The 18360-nt window shown below is 45.0% G+C and overlaps 1 protein-coding gene and 1 long non-coding RNA gene across 2 annotated transcripts in view; one reads left to right on the forward strand and one right to left on the reverse strand.

The window, feature by feature from the left end:
* LOC139023062 (uncharacterized) overlaps nucleotides 1–18360 on the reverse strand; it is an 870035-nt gene that overhangs the window by 743994 nt on the left and 107681 nt on the right. The window lies entirely within an intron of this gene.
* Nucleotides 1–18360, forward strand: part of LOC111952207 (SH3 and multiple ankyrin repeat domains protein 3-like) — a 31380-nt gene that overhangs the window by 3992 nt on the left and 9028 nt on the right. Inside the window, exons 2-5 of the mRNA XM_070435365.1 lie at nucleotides 1227–1335; nucleotides 15360–15511; nucleotides 15884–16051; nucleotides 17131–17247. Coding sequence (XP_070291466.1) covers nucleotides 1227–1335; nucleotides 15360–15511; nucleotides 15884–16051; nucleotides 17131–17247 — 546 coding nt within the window. The remainder of the gene's footprint in view (nucleotides 1–1226; nucleotides 1336–15359; nucleotides 15512–15883; nucleotides 16052–17130; nucleotides 17248–18360) is intronic.

Below are 18360 nucleotides of genomic sequence, written 5' to 3' on the forward strand. Positions count from 1 at the left end.
TCCCTCTTTGGTGTGGAATTGTAGCACATAACTGAATATTGAGAGGAAAGACCTCAACTCCTCTTCTTTCAATAACCAATGGCTGTACACACACCCAATCTACATTACAGATGTTTTCCATTTTGTGCCGTATGTTAAAGGCCCAGTGCAGTCAATAACGTGATATTTCTGTGTTTTATATTTCCACACTATGAGGCTGGAATAGTACTGTGAAATTGGAAAAATTATGATAATGCCTTTTAGTGCAAGAACTGTTTGAAAAGACCACCTGCAATTTCAGCCAGTTTTGGTGGAATAGAGTTTTGGCCTACCTGATGACATCTCTGGAAATAACAGCGAATGTTCTGTTTYCCCCTTCCCCACTCAGACCACACCCAAACAGGCCTAGAAAAATGATTGCTTGAGAAATTGTTCTTTGCTAAGAAGCTATCTTTGTTTATTTCTTTTACCATAAAAACAGCTGCATTGGACCTTTACATTTCAGTTAATCTACTGAATTTATTGAATTGAAATGGACTTGACCCCAAACCAATCCAGTAAGAATCAGCTGCTTAGTGGTTAAAAACTTTTGGATAGAAACAATCCTTTACTAACAATGCACAGTATRCGTAGGAACTAGTTGGTTACAGGAAATGGCCTGGGGAAAATGGTCTGATCCTGTAAAGAGAAGTGCTCTGTACGATATGCTGTTTTGGGTAAAAGGAGTGTTTTTTTGTTGCTGTGTTGGAAGTACAGTAGAGATGGAATGTTGCTTTCTACCCAAAGGTCGCTAATGCACTACTGTATCCACCTAAATCTTCCACTTGGACACACACACAGGAACACGGCAGTGTGCTTCAGCTTTCATCTCTCACCTCCATTATTAAACATCTCTATCCACATGAGTCTTACATCACCCAATCACAGAGTTCTCTCTCCCTACATTTTTTCTCTTTATCTCCATAACTGTCTTTAGCTTGCTCTCTCTCTCACTGCCTCTCTTTTTTCTCTCCCCTCCTTCCCTGMTGCATCCTGGCCTCTCCACTCTATTTTTCTTCCTCTCTAACTATTGCTCTTGCCTCCTGGCCCCTCTCTTTCTTTATCTCTCTCTCTAGCACGCTCTCTCTCAAACTCTCCACCTCTGCCCCTTCCTCAATATTTAATTGAATTTGATTTGCATGAAATATATTTAAATATTTTTTTGATACTAGTTGAATGACATGGACTCTCTCTCTGTCTGTCTCCAGGCGAACCTGAAGAAGTTTATGGAGTATGTTCAGCAGAGGAACATTGAGAAGGTGTCCAAATTCCTGGAGAAAGGTCTGGACCCCAACTTCCACGACCCTGAATCGGGAGGTGAGGAGCCTGTTGCATCTCCTTTATAACCGTTGCGTAAATTTCACACTAAGTATCTGCCATGCGCCATTTCTGAAAATAATACACACGTAATTTATTTAGAAATTTACATTTGGCGCACGCCATACATACGCAGGTTTCCCGTTATAAACCTGTCATAAACCTGTGCGCACGTGAAGGAGCATTATAACTCYGCCTGGAAAACGCCCTCCATTAACCTTTTATGTTGACAGTAACACCCTTTATGAATTTGGAACTATTGGAATTAGATCACGGCAGTCTCTAAAAGAAGAGCAATGGCAAATTTGATCACATTTTTTGTAAAGGTGTGCTCTTCAACCAATCGCTGCCCGCCCGTCCAGCATCACTACTCTGGACGGTTCTGACTTAGAATATGTGGACAACTACAAATACCTAGGTGTCTGGTTAGACTGTAAACTCTCCTTCCAGACTCACATTAAGCATCTCCAATCCAAMATTAAATCTAGAATCGGCTTCCTATTTCACAACAAAGCATCCTCCACTCATGCTGCCAAACATACCCTCGTAAAACTGACYATCCTACCGATCCTCGACTTCGGCGATGTCATTTACAAAATAGCCTCCAACACTCTACTCAACAAATTGGATGCAGTCTATCACAGTGCCATCCGTTTTGTCACCAAAGCCCCATATAATACCCACCACTGCGACCTGTATGCTCTCGTTGGCTGGCCCTCGCTTCATACTCGTCGCTAAACCCACTGGCTCCAGGTCATCTACAAGTCTCTGCTAGGTAAATCCCCGCCTTATCTCAGCTCACTGATCACCATAGCAGCATCCACCCGTAGCACGCGCACCCACCCGTAGCACGCGCACCCACCCCGTAGCCAATTCTTCCTTTGGCCGCCTCTCCTTCCAGTTCTCTGTTGCCAATGACTGGAACGAACTGCAAAAATCTCGGAAGCTGGAGACTCTTACCTCCCTCACTATCTTTAAGCACCAGCTGTCAGAGCAGCTCACAGATCACTGCACCTGTACATATCTCATCTGTAAATAGCCCATCCAATCTACCTCATCCCCATACTGTATTCATTTATTTATTTATCTTGCTCCTTTGCACCCCAGTATCTCATCTTCTGCACATCCTACCATTCCAGTGTATACTTCCTATATTGTAATTACTTTGCCACCATGGCCTATTTATTGCCTTACCTCTCTTATCCTACCTCATTTGCACATGCTGTATATAGAKTTTTCTACTGTATTATTGATTGTATGTTTGTTTATTCCATGTGTAACTCTGTGTTGTTGTATGTGTCGAACTGCTTTGCTTTATCTTGGCAAGGTCGCATTTGTAAATGAGATCTTGCTCTCAACTAGCCTACCTGGTTAAATAAAGGTGAAATTAAAATTAAAAAAATAAAAAAAAAAAAAAAAATTGTATTATTATTTTTTTTAACTAAACATGCATGTTGCCTATAGCAGTTCTGCAAGATTTATTGTAGCCCATATTCAAAACAATTTAAAAGTAGGCTAAATGCTACAGCCCACAATTCTATGCAAAAGACAAATTGTTGTTCAATATTTTGTTTATCAAAATACACTACCATTCAGAAGTTTGGGGTCACTTAGAAATGTCCATGTTTTTGAAAGAAAAGCTACATTTTTGTCCATTAAAAATACATCAAATTGATCAGAAATACAGTGTAGACATTGTTAATGTTGTAAATGACTATTGTAGCTGGAAACGGCTGATTATTTATGGAACATCTACAGAGGCGTACAGAGGCCCATTATCAGCAACCATCACTCCTGTGTTCCAATGGCACGTTATGTTAGCTAATCCAAGTTTAACATTATAAAAGGTTAATTGATCATTAGAAAACCCTTTTGCAATTATGTTAGCACAGATGAAAACTGTTGTCCTGATTAATGAAACAATAAAACTGGCCTTCTTTAGACTAGTTGAGTATCTGGAGCATTTGTGGGTTCGATAACAGGCTCATAATTGCCAGAAACAAAGAWCTTTCTTCTGAAACTCATCAGTCTATTCTTGTTCTGAGAAATTAAGGCTATTCCATGCGAGAAATTGCCAAGAAATTGAAGATATTGTACAATGCTGTGTACTACTCCCTTCACAGAACAGCGCAAACTGGCTCTAACCAGAATAGAAAGAGGWGTGGGAGGCCCCGGTGCACAACTGAGCAAGAGCACAAGTACATTAGAGTTTCTAGTTTGAGAAACAGACACCTCACAAGTCCTCAACTGGCAGCTTCATTAAATAGTACCCGCAAAACACCAGTCACAATGTCAACAGTGAAAAGGTGACTCCGGTGTGCTGGCCTTCTAAATCAAATCAAATCAAATTGTATTGGTCACATACACATGGTTAGCAGATGTCAATGCGAGTGTAGCGAAATGCTTGTGCTTCTAGTTCCGACCATGCAGTAATATCTAACAAGTCATCTAACAATTTCACAACAACTACCTATATTTAACAATGTTAAAGCGATGCATTAAGAATATGTACACATAATATATGGATGAGCGATGGCCAAACGGCATAGGCAGAATGTAGTAGATGGTATAAGAGTACAGTATATACATATGAGATGAGTAATGTAGGGTATGTAAACATTATATAACGTGCCGTTGTTTAAAGTGACTAGTGATACATTTATTAATCCAATTTTTTATTATTAAATGTACTAAGAATTTGAAGTCAGTATGTTGGCAGCGGCCACTCAATGTAGTGATGCTGTTTAACAGTCCAATGGCCTTGAGATAGAAGCTGTTTTTCAGTCTCTCGGTCCCAGCTTTGATGCACCTGTACTGACCTCGCCTCTGATGATAGCGGGTGAACAGGCAGTGGTTGGGTGGTTGTTGTTCCTTGTGATCTTTATGGCCTTCCTGTGACATCGGTGGTGTAGGTGTCCTGGAGGGCAGGTAGTTTGCCCCCGGTGATGCGTTGTGCAGACCTCACTACCCTCTGGAGAGCCTTACGGGGTGTGGCGGAGCAGTTGCCGTACCACGCGTGATACAGCCCGACAGGATGCTCTCGATTGTTCATCTGTAACGTTTGTGAGTGTTTTTGGTGACAAGCCAAATTTCTTCAGCCTCCTGAGGTTGAAGAGGCGCTGTTGCGCCTTCTTCACCACGCTGTCTGTGTGGGTGGACCTTTTCAGTTTGTCCGTGATGTGTACACTGAGGAACTTAAAACTTTCCACCTTCTCCACTACTGTCCCGTCGATGTGGATAGGGGGGTGCTCCCTCTGCTGTTTCCTGAAGTCCACGATCATCTCCTTTGTTTTGTTGATGTTGAGTGTGAAGTTGTTTCCTGACACCACACTCCGAGGGCTTTCACCTCCTCCCTGTAGGCCGTATCGTCGTTGTTGGTAATCTAGCCTACCACTGTAGTGTCATCTGCAAACTTGATGATTGAGTTGGACGCGTGCATGGCCACGCAGTCATGGGTGAACAGGGAGTACAGGAGAGGGCTGAGAACGCACCCCCTATTGAGCTTTTGTGTGAGCAGCTTGATCGTATGGTACGTAAGAAGTGYCCATCAAGCCAATCCAACTTGTGAGAGGTGCTTCAGGAAGCACGGGGTGAAATCTCTTCAGATTACCTCAACAAAGTGTCAACTAGAATGCCAAAGGTCTGCAAGGCTGTAATTTCTGCAAATGGAGGATTCTTKGACAAAAGCAAAGTTTGAAGGACACAATTATTATTTAAATTAAAAATCATTATTTATAACCTTTTCAACATCTTGACTATATTTCCTATTCATTTTGAAACTCATTCATGTATGTTTTCATGGAAAACAAGGACATTTCTAAGTGGCCCCAAACTTTTGAATGGTAGTATATTTTTGTGTTTTTATGTGCTGCTGGTAAAGGCTCCTAGATTAGGCTAAATATGAGTTGATGTTGCGCTCCTAGTTACAATTAAATGGTCATTTGTTGTATGGCTACTTCAGGAATGTGAACCCATCACGGCCAGAAAAGATGAGGAATTTATTCTGCAATGGTTGTGAAAATAAATTGGAAATAAAATACTATGTTTAATTATTATAGCCGATTTACGCTCTTCTCTGCATCTTGTTATTATGTTTTTATGAATAAGCTTTTCATCATATCCACCTTTTGCACAAAAACATACTTGCCTGCTTGTAATACAACACTCACTAGAAAATGTGCATACACACGGTCTAAAGTTTGGGTGGAGGAAAGGAAATTCTCAACATTCTCAAATTCTCAACATTTAAAAATGAGGCCCTGGACATTATGGAATCAAAGACACCTGCAGCGTTCATTTAGATCAAACAAAACAGTGTTAAAAAACATGAATAAAAACATTGACTAGATGTATAAAAAAATCGTCCCTATAAATGTTAAGGATGGAAGGGGGCATAACTTAAAAAATGCCAGAGATAACTAATTTGCCTCTGCTAGTGTTTAAGAGAGGGAGAGATAGATACAGAGACATACAGACAGATACAGAGATATTATACAGACAGACTACTACAGAGACAGACAGACAGACAGACAGACAGACAGACAGAGAGACAGACAGACAGACAGACACAGAGACAGACAGACCAGACATACAGACAGACAGACGACAGTCCACAGAACGACAGAGACAGAAGCAGACAGACAGACAGACGAGACAGACAGACAGGACAGCGCGAACAGACAGACAGACAGAACAGAGACAGACAGCACAACAACGACAGAGAACAGACAGACGACAGGACAAGACCGACGCAGAGAACGGACCGACGCAGAGCCCGACTGACGCAGAGACCGACCGACACCAAGCAACAGACAAACAGATAGAAGTAACACTTAGCGGAAGTAAACACTTAGACGGACAGATAGAGGTAGATAACAAGCTCGCTTATGATATTCTGCTTGGCTGCCTGACTGAGCGATTTCCGTTAGCCCTTTCTGCTCCATACCATGCATGCTGACGGTTAAAGCTGGATTATCTCATTTGCTAATTCCTTCATGTTTATGCAAATGTTTATGCAGCCATTTGTTGAGAGCCTCAAGTGAGGTGACCTGAGAGAGAGAGAGAGAGAGAGAGAGAGAGAGAGAGAGAGATAAACACAGAAGAGAGAGCAAGGAAGAGAGAGAAGAGACTTTGACTTTGTCTCTTATTGAAACTTCTCATTTCATTTAACACTCACCCCCTAAAAGTAAAAAACAAAATATATCCTGTAATGCATACATGTACCATACTCACCTTTCCAATCTACCAAACATGATACAAACCAACATCACCATACACAAAAACAATACCCTCTCCTAACAACCGTATATCCAAAACATCTCCCAGCAATACAGACAGCCCCCACAACACCACCATATCTCCTCACATCTCCACACATTTGAGCAGTTATCAGGAACTCAACTTAACCCTAGGCGCGCAGGAGACCATCCATTAAACAACTAGTAAAGTCTGTTATCCCCCCACCTTGACCCTGTTTCTCCTTGTTAGCCAAAGTAGCAATTTTGCCTGAGCAAACAGAAAATTCAACAAAAACACAGTTTTCTTTTCCTACTCGAATACCGTATTCCCATTATAAACCATCCCAACAGCAAAACAACCCCAACCTCTCACACAAGACATTCCAACAGGAGACATAAATGGCTACACTGGTGCACACAGAAACACATGAATCACAGTTCTCATTCATTTGACAGAAAGGACACCCCTGCCCAATTCCGGATCAAACACTGCCAACCAGCTGTTAGTGGCCAGAGGCCGATGAAAACCCTCCACTGGATCCCCCTGACCGCTTTGGCTACTGGGGTGTGTAAGAGCGCTCGCGTCCATCTAAAACCCGACCAGACTCTCCGCCCACATACGCCCTGCCACTGAATGTGCCTTTCACTCCTGTTAGGCTTCTAAAATGTTCCTACCTTAACGAGAGGTGTAGAGAGCTTTACTCCCACCCCTCAAACTCCCCCAGCTCGGAGTGTTAAAATCTAACAAGTCCTCCAGCCCCCTTTGCAGTCTCCAGTCATCTGCCGTTCACCTTGCAGTGGCGAAAACATTGGTGGCCCCTCTCTCCCTTTTGGCCTCTCAAACACCCCCTTACCCTGCTCAGACAGTGCCTCCTGGAACCGCCTCCAGGAATCTCTCAACAGTCTAAGAGACGTGTTATTTTCCGTTTGTTGCGCCAAAACCGCCGGGGTTTTCCAACCCCTCCTCTCCAGCAGTCTCAGGTCACCTAGCCTTTGTAAACCCCCTGCCATCAGTTGCCTCTGCAGGTGGCAGAGCTGAACCCGATCTCAAAGGGATGGCTGGGTTGTGGCGAAAATAGGCTCCTCCCACACCCACTGCCCCAGGCTCCACCACCCCCTTCGCGTATTAATAGGCCTAGCAGCTGAGGCCCTCAGCACCGCGAGTAAAACTCTGAGAACCTTGCTGTACTCACCTCTCCAGCTTCATGAGGAAACAGCTGCCGCGTCCAACCCTAATCCGCCAGCTCTCCTCGAGCACGCGCATGCTGGTTCCCGTCACAGCCAACATCGGTATGGTACAAGCAGTCTTCTGCACCGCCTTTAGCCGGAAAGCAGCCATCCTGCTCTCCAGTTCCACCGGCCCTGTCCTCCTTCGTGGACGGCATGTACAACACTGCTGGCCTTCAAGCAGTGTTGTCCCGACCAAAAGAAGTCCACCAGCGTTTGCGTTGCAGTCTGCAAGAGCAGACCGGCGGGGGGGTTAGACCAAGCAGGTTTATGCCACAAAAAGTAACGGAAGATGCCACCAGTTTGATATATCAGCACCCTCCCTCTATATGACACTTGCGACAGGACCACCTCCACTGGCCAGTCTTGACACCACTGCCCACTGTGACAAGCCCCCTCCCAAAGTTCTTGTGACCCACCTCTCCGAGCCCAGGACACCCCCAACACTTTTAAGCCCCTTCACAACCCCACTGCAAACCCCTGGAAGCAGAGAGAGCCCTATCCCCCCCATGCCCCACATACAGAGCTTTGCTCTTTTCCCCAGTTTACCTTAGCTGATGAAGCTCCCTATACAACCTTCAGACGGGTCTCTAGTTCCTGCATATCTTGCCCATCCCGACCATCACAAAACATCATCTGCATTATGCTGAACTGCTATTCCTTCACCACACCCATGCCTGTCCAGCACAACTCCCCGCAAGTCTCCTGCGTAGCAGTCCTAAAAATAGCTCAATGGCTAGTGTGTACAGCTTGGCCCAGATAGAGGCATCCTTGGGCTAATGCCCCGTCTCACCCAGGACTGGCCTTACTGAGCCCCCCTCCCACCTTAACCATACATGACGCCCCAGCATACAACAGCTTCACACCCAGTCACAAAGCTCTTCCCAAACCCAAACACAGACATCACATTAAACAGATACTGCCATGATCCACTCTATTCAAAGCTTTCTCTTGATCTAACGAGACCAGTCCAAAGTTCACATTAGAACCTCTCGACAAAAGTCCAACATGTCCCTAATTCAAGAACAAGTTGTCCGCTGATTGAGCGTCCCGGGTACACAATATGTCTGGTCCTTGTGATTATAGAGTCCAGATGGACTTCCAGTCTGTTAGAGAGGACCTTGGCAAAAAATCTTGTAGTCCGCACAGAGTAATGCCACAGGCCTCCAGTCTTAAGTTCACACAAGTCCCCTTTTTGGCAGGAAGAGGCAGAGCCGCCCGACGCAGCTCAATCGGCAACTCATCCTACTCGACGCATTCCCAACACACAAAGAAAATCCTGTCCAATTGTTCCCAGAATTTTTTGATAAAACTCCACTGGAGTCCATCGGACCCGGGCACGACCGGGGGACACCTGGGTAACGGCCTCTGGCCAGTCATGTGACAACAGGAGGAATGTCCAGTTCATCCCTCTGTGCCCGAGAAGCTGAGGGAGTCCTGCCGAACAAACCTGAGCACACATAGGATCACACATTTCGGCCCCTATTACAATCAGTATAAAACTCAACAGTCCGCTCCGCACTCCCCCACCACAAGAGTCACCCGCCCATCAACAAGCCGTAGACAATGCCATTACCCTTAGGCTCACTGCTCGTCTTTCCAAACCAAAGAAGAAAGGAGCTGGGAGCCATCCATCTCCTTGAGCATGTGGGAAGAAACCTAGCTCTTACCAAGTGCTCCCTTTGCTTTAACCTGGAAAAAAACTACCCAGGGTCCCTACGTAATTCGGGCTAAGTTAGCCTTGGAGGCCTACATGCCTTGGCCCCACCATCTCTACCTCCATCTCACTAATACACCGCTCTGTTCCCCCAAATACTCTTCCTAGCCTCTGAGGATGAGAGAGCTGTGTACTGTGACAGAAAAGCCGGAATTTGCACTTTCCCCACATCCCACCATTGACCAAAGAGACTCAAAACTCCTCTCTTCGCTGCCCCCATCTTTCCCAAAAAGTCTGGAAACCTGAGCAAAAAGTTTGCATCTTGTAAGAGCTTTACATGTGAACTTCCAAAAGATGCCTCCGGGGCCCTGGTGAAATTAGACAGCCGAGCCCATGGTTATTGGTGATCCGAAAACCCCACTGGAGAACATGGAGCACCCCAGCGCCTATTTGCTCTGATTCCTAGATATGTAAAAACGATCAAGTCGGGCTGCACTCACCCTAAGCCCCAAAAACCTTCACCCATGTATACTGTCTTGTGTGTTGATAGCTTTAGTTTCTCCAAACATTCCACGTAGTTCAAACTTGATGAACTGATTCCCTTAACACTTCCCACTACACCTGAATGAGCTCTTACCCCATTTCTTCTTTGTACAAATACCCAATTGTACATGTTCCAGTCCCTCCTGACTCACCAGCGTCTCCTCAGGCGCTACTTGTGAGAGTTCCTGTCTAAGACTCCCAAATAGAACCCCTCTTTTCTCTCCCTGTGTTAGGCGCATACACCATTTATAAAAACAAAAACCCATGTTGTTAATTTCTGCCTTAACAACAAGCAACCTACCCCTACACACCTCCTTTGAGGAGCGAAATTTTACAGACAGACCGGTGCAAAGAGACTGCCACCCCTGCACTTAAAATTTGTCCCATGGCTCAAACACACTTGCCGCTTTACCACCAGAGCCCCCAATCTACTTCATTCACCACATCAACTATGCGTCTCCTGCAAAAACATCACCTGTACTTTTTTTTGTTTTAACATATTCACCCAACACACTCCTCTTTCCCGCATCTCTCTGGCGCGCCATTTATTTGAGCGAGCCTACCCGAAGAGTCTCCATAAGAAGTGGAGAAAAGCCAGCAGAGAAATAGACCAATAGCAAAGCTCAAAAAGCCCCAGTGTCAGAAAGAAAATGAAACATTTAAAACGTGTCTGTAGTAAACCTTTACGCACTGTTGTGACCCACTTCCTCAACCTAAACCGTTTCTTGTGAGAGAACACCATGCCTCATTTCTCATAGCATGTTGTACTGATCTTACAAACTTTCTAGATCAGGAAAAAAAAGCCTCAAGTTTAACTTTTTCCCCTTGGTCTCATTCAGGAACCTTGTCAGTTCTCTCAACGTGACTTAGACCCCTCTGGTGACTGGCTGTTCAGCTCCGGGCCAATTGAGAGGAGTCTGAAAAAAATAACTCCTCATCCTCTTCCTCAGACTCACTTTCCTCCTCTTCTCTATCTCCACCCTGACCACCTGCCCTTTCTCTCTGGTTAGGGCCTCACCCACAGCAACAGGCAACATTTCCACGGTGCCTTTGTCCACACCCTTCTTTCCTTTTTCCGCTTGACACCCTCCTCCCCTCCCCTAATCTCTTACACTTCCCCACTATACTCTCCTCATCCACACCCCCTCCTCCATAGCATGGACTAGGCCCGCCCTCACGTGCCCCACCATCCCATATCTTGCCTAGACTCAGCCTCTGCTATACCACCATCCATAGCATGGACTAGGCCAGCCTCAGCTACCCCACCATCTCTAGCCGACTAGACCCAGCCTGTGCTTCCCACCATCTCTAGCCTGACTAGACCCACGCTCTGCTGCCCCACCATCTCTAGCCTGACTAGACCCAGCCTCAGCTACCCCACCAGCTCTAGCCTGACTAGACCCAGCCTCTGCTTCCCCACCATCTCTAGCCTGACTAGACCCAGTCTCTGCTTCTCCACCATCTCTAGCGCTGACTAGACCCAGTCCTGCTTCTCCACCACTCTCAGCCTGATCGTTCTGCTTTCCACCATCTCGTAGCTGACTAGACCCAGTCTCTGCTTCTCCACCATCTCTAGCCTGACTAGCCCAGCCTCTGCTGTCTGCATCTCCTTACCCCCTGCACTTTGACCTCGATTTCCTCCACTTGCGCTTGTACCCTCATCTTGTCCACGCTTTTATGTGGCACGCAAAGCTCTTGTGCCCCAAATCCCCACATTCAAAACACCGTAGACTATCTGTGCTGGCAAACCCTGCATAGAGCCCCTCCCATGCCTCACTTTAAAGTGCACATTTAGCTGTTGCTCGTTGTTGTTCAGAAACAATAAACACTTGCCTCCGGAACGAAACAACGTGTTTAACGGCATCTGCCTGAAAACCCTGCTGACAGTACACGGAAACCGCATAGCAAACTTACCAAAACGACTGAGCTCTTTTCTAATTTGATCATCCGTAATAAACGGAGGCAAATTTGCCACTACAACTCTTGTTGAAGGGTAGAGAGAGGTGAAATTGACACCAACACATCCCTTACAAATATTCGCAGCAATTAGCCTACCGACCAAATTAGCCCTTTTCATGAAACACAACCACAGCTTTGTTCATTCTAGAAGCAGAATGTATAAACTCAGCTCCTACCTGTTCACCGACCGCGAGCAGAACCTCCTCCACCTTAACTCCGTTCTCAGAACACACCTGAATCCATGCTGTATCGACAGCGTCTCCTCCCCGCTAGGCTGAGAAGCCATTGCGCACACTACACTTTCCAACCCCTAGGAAAGTTACTCTGTCCTCTTCCACCCTAACTTCCACCCCTAATATTGTATTAACCCTCCACCATAGAAAATAACATGTAAAGAAAAGAAACAAGAAAGTTAGTTAGTTAGGATAGAGCTTTCCACACCAAACACTCAAACTCCAAAAACCACCCAGCATGCACCGAGAGAGAGAGAGAGAGAGAGAGAGAGAAGAAGAGAGAGAGATGGAGAAGAGAGAGAAGAGAGAGAGAGAGAGAGAAGAGAGAGAAGAGAGAGAAGAGAGAGAGAGAGAGAGAGAGAGAGAGAGAGAGAGAGAGAGAGAGGAGAGAGAGAGAGAGAGAGAGAATATTTACTTATACCTGAGTTTCCCAAACTCGGTCCTCTAGACCCCAAGGGGTACACGTTTTGGTTTTTGCCATAACACTACACATCTTATTCAAATGATCAAAGCCAGATGATTAGCTGATTATTTGATTCAGCTGTGTAGTGCTAGGTCAAAAATCAAAACGTGCACCCCTTGGAGTCCTGAGGACCGAGGGAAACCCTGTACTAAACCCACAGTTTATCCCATGCACTTTCTTTGATGAAGAGGTGTATTTGATGAAGAAATGTAAMAAATATATTATGACATTAATTGCTTCTTAGTGTTTAGTTGCATCATCATCAAATCAAACAAATAAACACACACACACACAGGCTGTTTGCTAACTCGGACACTCTTATTTRTCTCTGTCTGGTTTTGATAAATACCAACTCCATCATGTTTTTCAAACAAAGTCATTTCACTGACGAGGCCATCAAAGGCACGGTGTTTGTCTTCTTAAATGAATCACTTGAAAGGCATGAGAGTGGATTCATCTGGAAAAGGAAATCGTTTTTTTCCCTCTTCCCTTATCACTCTAATCAGAGTCATTTAAAAGGGGAAGGCCTTCTTAATCAAATGTTTTGATTTATTTGTATACAACTAATTGATTTCTCAAGCACAGAATAGGGATTCTATAGTCATTGTTAGTCTTTATTTTTGCTGCATTACAAGTTAACCCCCTACGGTTGATGTCCGCACCCCCGCAAAATCTATTAAAGTTTTTTTTATCCCAAAAAAATCCACCACATCCATCTATGTCGCACTTCTGCATCTATGGTGACAGGTGACAGAGCTAGAGCGGTGTTTGTCAGACCATGAGACACCCCGAAAATCTGTCTTCTCATAAAATCATCTGTAGCGTCGGAACGGTTTGGTCTACAAACTATTATGACCCCTCTACGGAAAGATGAGACTCCCACGAACACGCTCATGACACAAGACTCGTCTGAAGGTCCCCCGGTGCCAGTTGAAAAAATGGATGGAAGTATATATGGAGACTGTTCAGTGCCAAAAATAAGGGTTTAAATACATGTATACAATTTTTTCTAATAAATAAAAGAATAACAATATAACAATATAACAATAACAAACTTCCTTTTGATTCATTTGGGGGGACTATCTGTTGTTCCATGTAGTGAATCTGTTATCCAATGTGTTTACATGGGCTAATACTGTAGCAATAAGGCCAAAAATATGTTTTGATCAAATACTTTTTTTCTATATTGTTTTTATACTTCATGGGGTCTTAAAATTCAAAATCAAATAGCAAAATTATCCTTGGTATGTCCTTCTTAAAACAATTCCATATACTCTACATGAACAAAAGTATGTGGACGCCTGCTGGTCGAACATTTCATTCCAAATTCATGGGCATTAATATGGACTTTGTCCGCCTTTTGCTGCCATAACAGCCTCCACTCTTCTGGGAAGGCTTTCCACTATATGTTGGAACATTGCTGTGAGGACCTGCTTCCATTCAGCCACAAGAGCACTAGTGAGGTCGAGCACTGATGTTTGGTGATTAGGCCTGGCTCACAGTCGGTGTTCCAATTCATCCCAAAGGTGTTCGCTGAGGTTGAGGTCAGGACTCTGTGCAGGCCAGTCAAGTTCTTCCACAACAATCACGACAAAGCATTTCTGTATTGACCTCGCTTTGTGCACGGGGTCATTCTCATGCTGAAACAGGAAAGGGCCTTCCCCAAACAGTTGCCACAAAGTTGGAAACAGAATCGTCTAGAAAGTCATTGTATGCTGTAGCGTTAAGTTTGTTCTTCACTCAAACTAATAAGAGGCCCAAACCATGAAAAACAGCTCCAGACCATTATTCCTCCTTCACCAAACTTTACAGTTGGCACTGTGCATTCGGGCAGGTAGCATTCTCCTGTCCATCAGATGGTGAAACGTGATTCATCACTCCAGAGAACGCATTTCCACTGCTCCAGAATGGCCTACCACTTCACTGCTGAGCCGCTGTTGCTCCTAGACATTTCTACTTCACAATAACACCACTTACAGTTGACCGGGGCAGCTCTAGCATGGCAGAAATTTGACGAACTGACTTGTTGCAAAGGTGGCATCCCATGTCGGTGACACATTGAAAGTCACTAAGCTCTTCAGTATGGCCATTCTAATGCCAACGGTTGACTATGGAGATTGTGTGGCTGTGTGCTTGATTTTATACACCTGTCAGCAACAAGTGTGGCTGAAAAAGCCAAATCCACTAATTTGAAGGGGTGTACACATATTTCTGTATATATAGTGTAGCTTTGTAGAATCATTTGGAAGCTAGGGATGATTAGGTGCCATAATATAATGATTGCCAGGTTGAATACTGGGATTAACACCTCTACTCCAGTGTTAGTCTGATAGTTTCATGTGATATGGGATCTTCAGGGACTTCATTTGAAGGATGGAGGAAAGCACCAAATAGACATTTCTTCATCAACTGGTATGAGAAGGACAACATTTACTAATGAGAATGAGATATGATGAGAATAATGGGATGTGATGAGATTAAAAACATGATCCCAATCGAATCGAATCTAATCTGAGGTCATCCATAGGGTGGGAGGGTCAATGTATGGGCATTTACACTCCACTGCATTCCTCTACCATACTACATTTGAAAGTCAACCCTAATGCAGAACACATGCTTCTGTCTCAGTACCATCCTCAATGTACACTGGAAACCTGCCCTGTTGCATATTAAACAGGTTTCCTTTCTCCCCCTGTGTGCTATAGAATGTCCTCTGACCATGGCATCTCAGCTGGAGGGCTGTGCAGAGCTCATCAAGGTGCTGAAGAGTGGAGGAGCTCACCTGGACTTCAGGACCCAAGACGGCATCACTGCCCTGCACAAGGCTGTCCGCACCAAGAACCATACAGCGCTCATAGTGAGTACACACAGACGCGCATGGGCATGTACTCAGTGAATGGATGTGTCATCACTGAATGGCTCTGATATGATTCATATAATTGTTCTCATCTTGAGAGCTATAGCTGTAGCGGAGAGAAGCCCATCATCTTGATGGACCATGACCCTCTTCTTGATGTACATGAGTGCGGCAGCCGATGATGGAACATGTAGATGGCACAAAGGAAACATAGTGTTTTCATACATGGGTTTTAATAGGTCCTGTTGGGCTTGTTTCTGTGAGTGTGTGCATTGGATGTGTGTGAGTTCTCTAGCTCTTTCTCTCACTTTCTCTCTCCTCTTTTCTCTCACTTTCTCTCRCTCCTCTTTTCTCTCTCTCACTCTCTGCCAGACGTTGCTGGACCTGGGTGCGTCTCCTGACTATAAGGACAGTCGAGGGTTAAGTCCACTCTATCACAGCTCTATGGTAGGAGGAGACCCCTACTGCTGTGAACTACTGCTCCACGACCATGCTCAGGTGGGCTGTGTGGACGAGAACGGCTGGCAGGAGATACACCAGGTAAACACACACACACATACAGAGTGTGACTGCTCTTCCCAGACATGGACACTACTGTAGACTGAGACTGTGAAATTTTGAGGAACCTTTCCGGTGGTTTTATGAGGAAGAAAATGTAGGGGACGAGCAACGAGGGAGACGCACAATATTAATTTCCTAATTTGATGGGGCACAAAAGCACTGCAGGCTTCATAAGGTTTTATATGGAGGGAACGGGAGTAGCATTACAAGGCTTGATAAAACCCTGCAGCCCCTGTCATTATATAAACCTTAAAGGACTGTAACACAAGAACTGTCAACAGTACTGTGTCCACAGTGTTCCACTGTTCCCACTGCTCTCTCTTCTCCTCTCCTCTTCACACCAGCATGTCTTCGGACCTCCATGGTTACCCCACCCTCCTGCCTTGTTCTCCCCCACCACCAGCCTCTGTTTCTGGGGTAGCATGGTGCCGTCACCACACAATTCAATGCAGGGTTAGTCTGGAGGCTTGGAGACCTACAGTATAATCAGGCTAAACTGACAGGCTGTTGGTAAGAGAATGAAAGAGAGAGATGACAATGGAGTGTGAGAGAAAGAGTATGTGTTTGAGAAAGGAACTCTTAGCCATTTTGAATTGGGGGGAGAGGAAGCTGACACTAAATCTGGGCCTACAGGCCAGCTTTCCAGAGCTCTCCATTACTATACTACTATATACTCTATATGTTACCATCCCTCTGTCCTCCATGCTATTAGTATGTATTGTGTGTGTGTGTGTGTGTGTGTGTGTGTGTGTGTGTGTGTGTGTGTGTGTGTGTGTGTGTGTGTGTGTGTGTGAATAATAGGAAACACAAATGAAGAGTGATAATAAAAATGACAGTGTGCTGCTGTAACACACAGATAAGACAAAACAAAAGAGAGAGAGAACAATTAATATAGTGCCTGTGTGGGAGAGAGAAATAGAGAAGAGAACAGAGAAGAGAAATGGGTTGTCTCCAATATCACACAATTTATGCTACCACAATCACCCAAAATATCTTAATAACCCAAACTAGCATCCATGTGGCTCTAAGGCGGCCATCTTGTTTGTCTCCCCATAAAGGCATGTCGTCATGGTCACGTTCAGCACTTGGAGCACCTGCTGTTTTATGGAGCTGACATGGCCGCCCAGAACGCCTCTGGAAACACCGCCCTGCACGTCTGTGCCCTCTACAACCAGGTAAGACACTGTATGGTGTGTGTTGTCAGATAAGTAGTTGTGAGTAAGAAGTGGTTTAGAGGGGTTCGACAAATGTCTGTGTGTGTTGAAGCTGTCTTTTCTAATGTTGCTTTCACTTTTCTAATGTTGCTTTCACTTTTTTAATGTTGCTTGCACTTTGGGGGCGGCAGGTAGCCTAGCGGTTAGAGCATTGGGCCAGTAACCGAAAGGTTGCTGGATCAAATCCCTGAGCTGACAAGGTAAACATCTGTTGTTCTGCCCCTGAACAAAGCAGTTAACCCACTGTTCCCTGGTAGGCTGTCGTTGTAAATAAACATTTGTTCTTATTTGACTTGCCTAGTTAAATAAAGGTTACATTTTAAATTACCTGGTCAATTCAGGCAGTGTATTGGGGCTAGGAGGGCGCTGAGTGGACGGACTGTCAGATTGAATGGAGACAATGTAAGAGTCATATTGATAGTAGCAAGCGATTTAGAGATGAGATTGATAGGCTCCAATGAAACATTGAGTTGTGAGTTTGGGGACTGAGCCTTAAGTGACTAATTGAAAAGCCATGGCTCGGCTGCTGAGAGCAGAGTACTAGGGTTGTGGGGTTGTTTCCTATAGGGGCCATGTCTACTAAATATGGCTTTGTATAAAAGTGTTTTTGTAAAGATTTCTGTCTGTGAAATGTACACACACACACACACACACACACACACACACACACACACACACACACACACACACACACATTCCTCTCTCTTCTCTCTGTCCTCTCTTCGTTTCAATATCTCTTCCCTCTCTCTCTCTGTCCTTCTCTCCGTCCCGCGTCTCCCATATCCTTCCCTCTCTCTCTGTCTCTCTTCGTTCTCACATATCCCTTCCCTCTCTCTCTGTCTCTCTTCGGTTCTCATTATCCCTTCCCTCTCTCTCTCTGTCTCTCTCTCTCCGCACTCTCCATATCCCTTCCCTCTCTCTCTGTCTCTCTCCGCATCTCCATATCCGCCTCCTCTCTCTCTTGTCCTCTCTTGGCGTTCTCAGATTCTTCCTTCTCTCAGGGTCAATGGCTCTCTCTCTCTGTCTCTCTCTTCTCCGCTCTCCAATAAGTCCCTTCCTCCTCTCGTCTTCTCC

The sequence above is a fragment of the Salvelinus sp. IW2-2015 genome, linkage group LG26 (assembly GCF_002910315.2).
Source record: "Salvelinus sp. IW2-2015 linkage group LG26, ASM291031v2, whole genome shotgun sequence".
Classification (NCBI taxonomy): Eukaryota; Metazoa; Chordata; class Actinopteri; order Salmoniformes; family Salmonidae; genus Salvelinus; species Salvelinus sp. IW2-2015.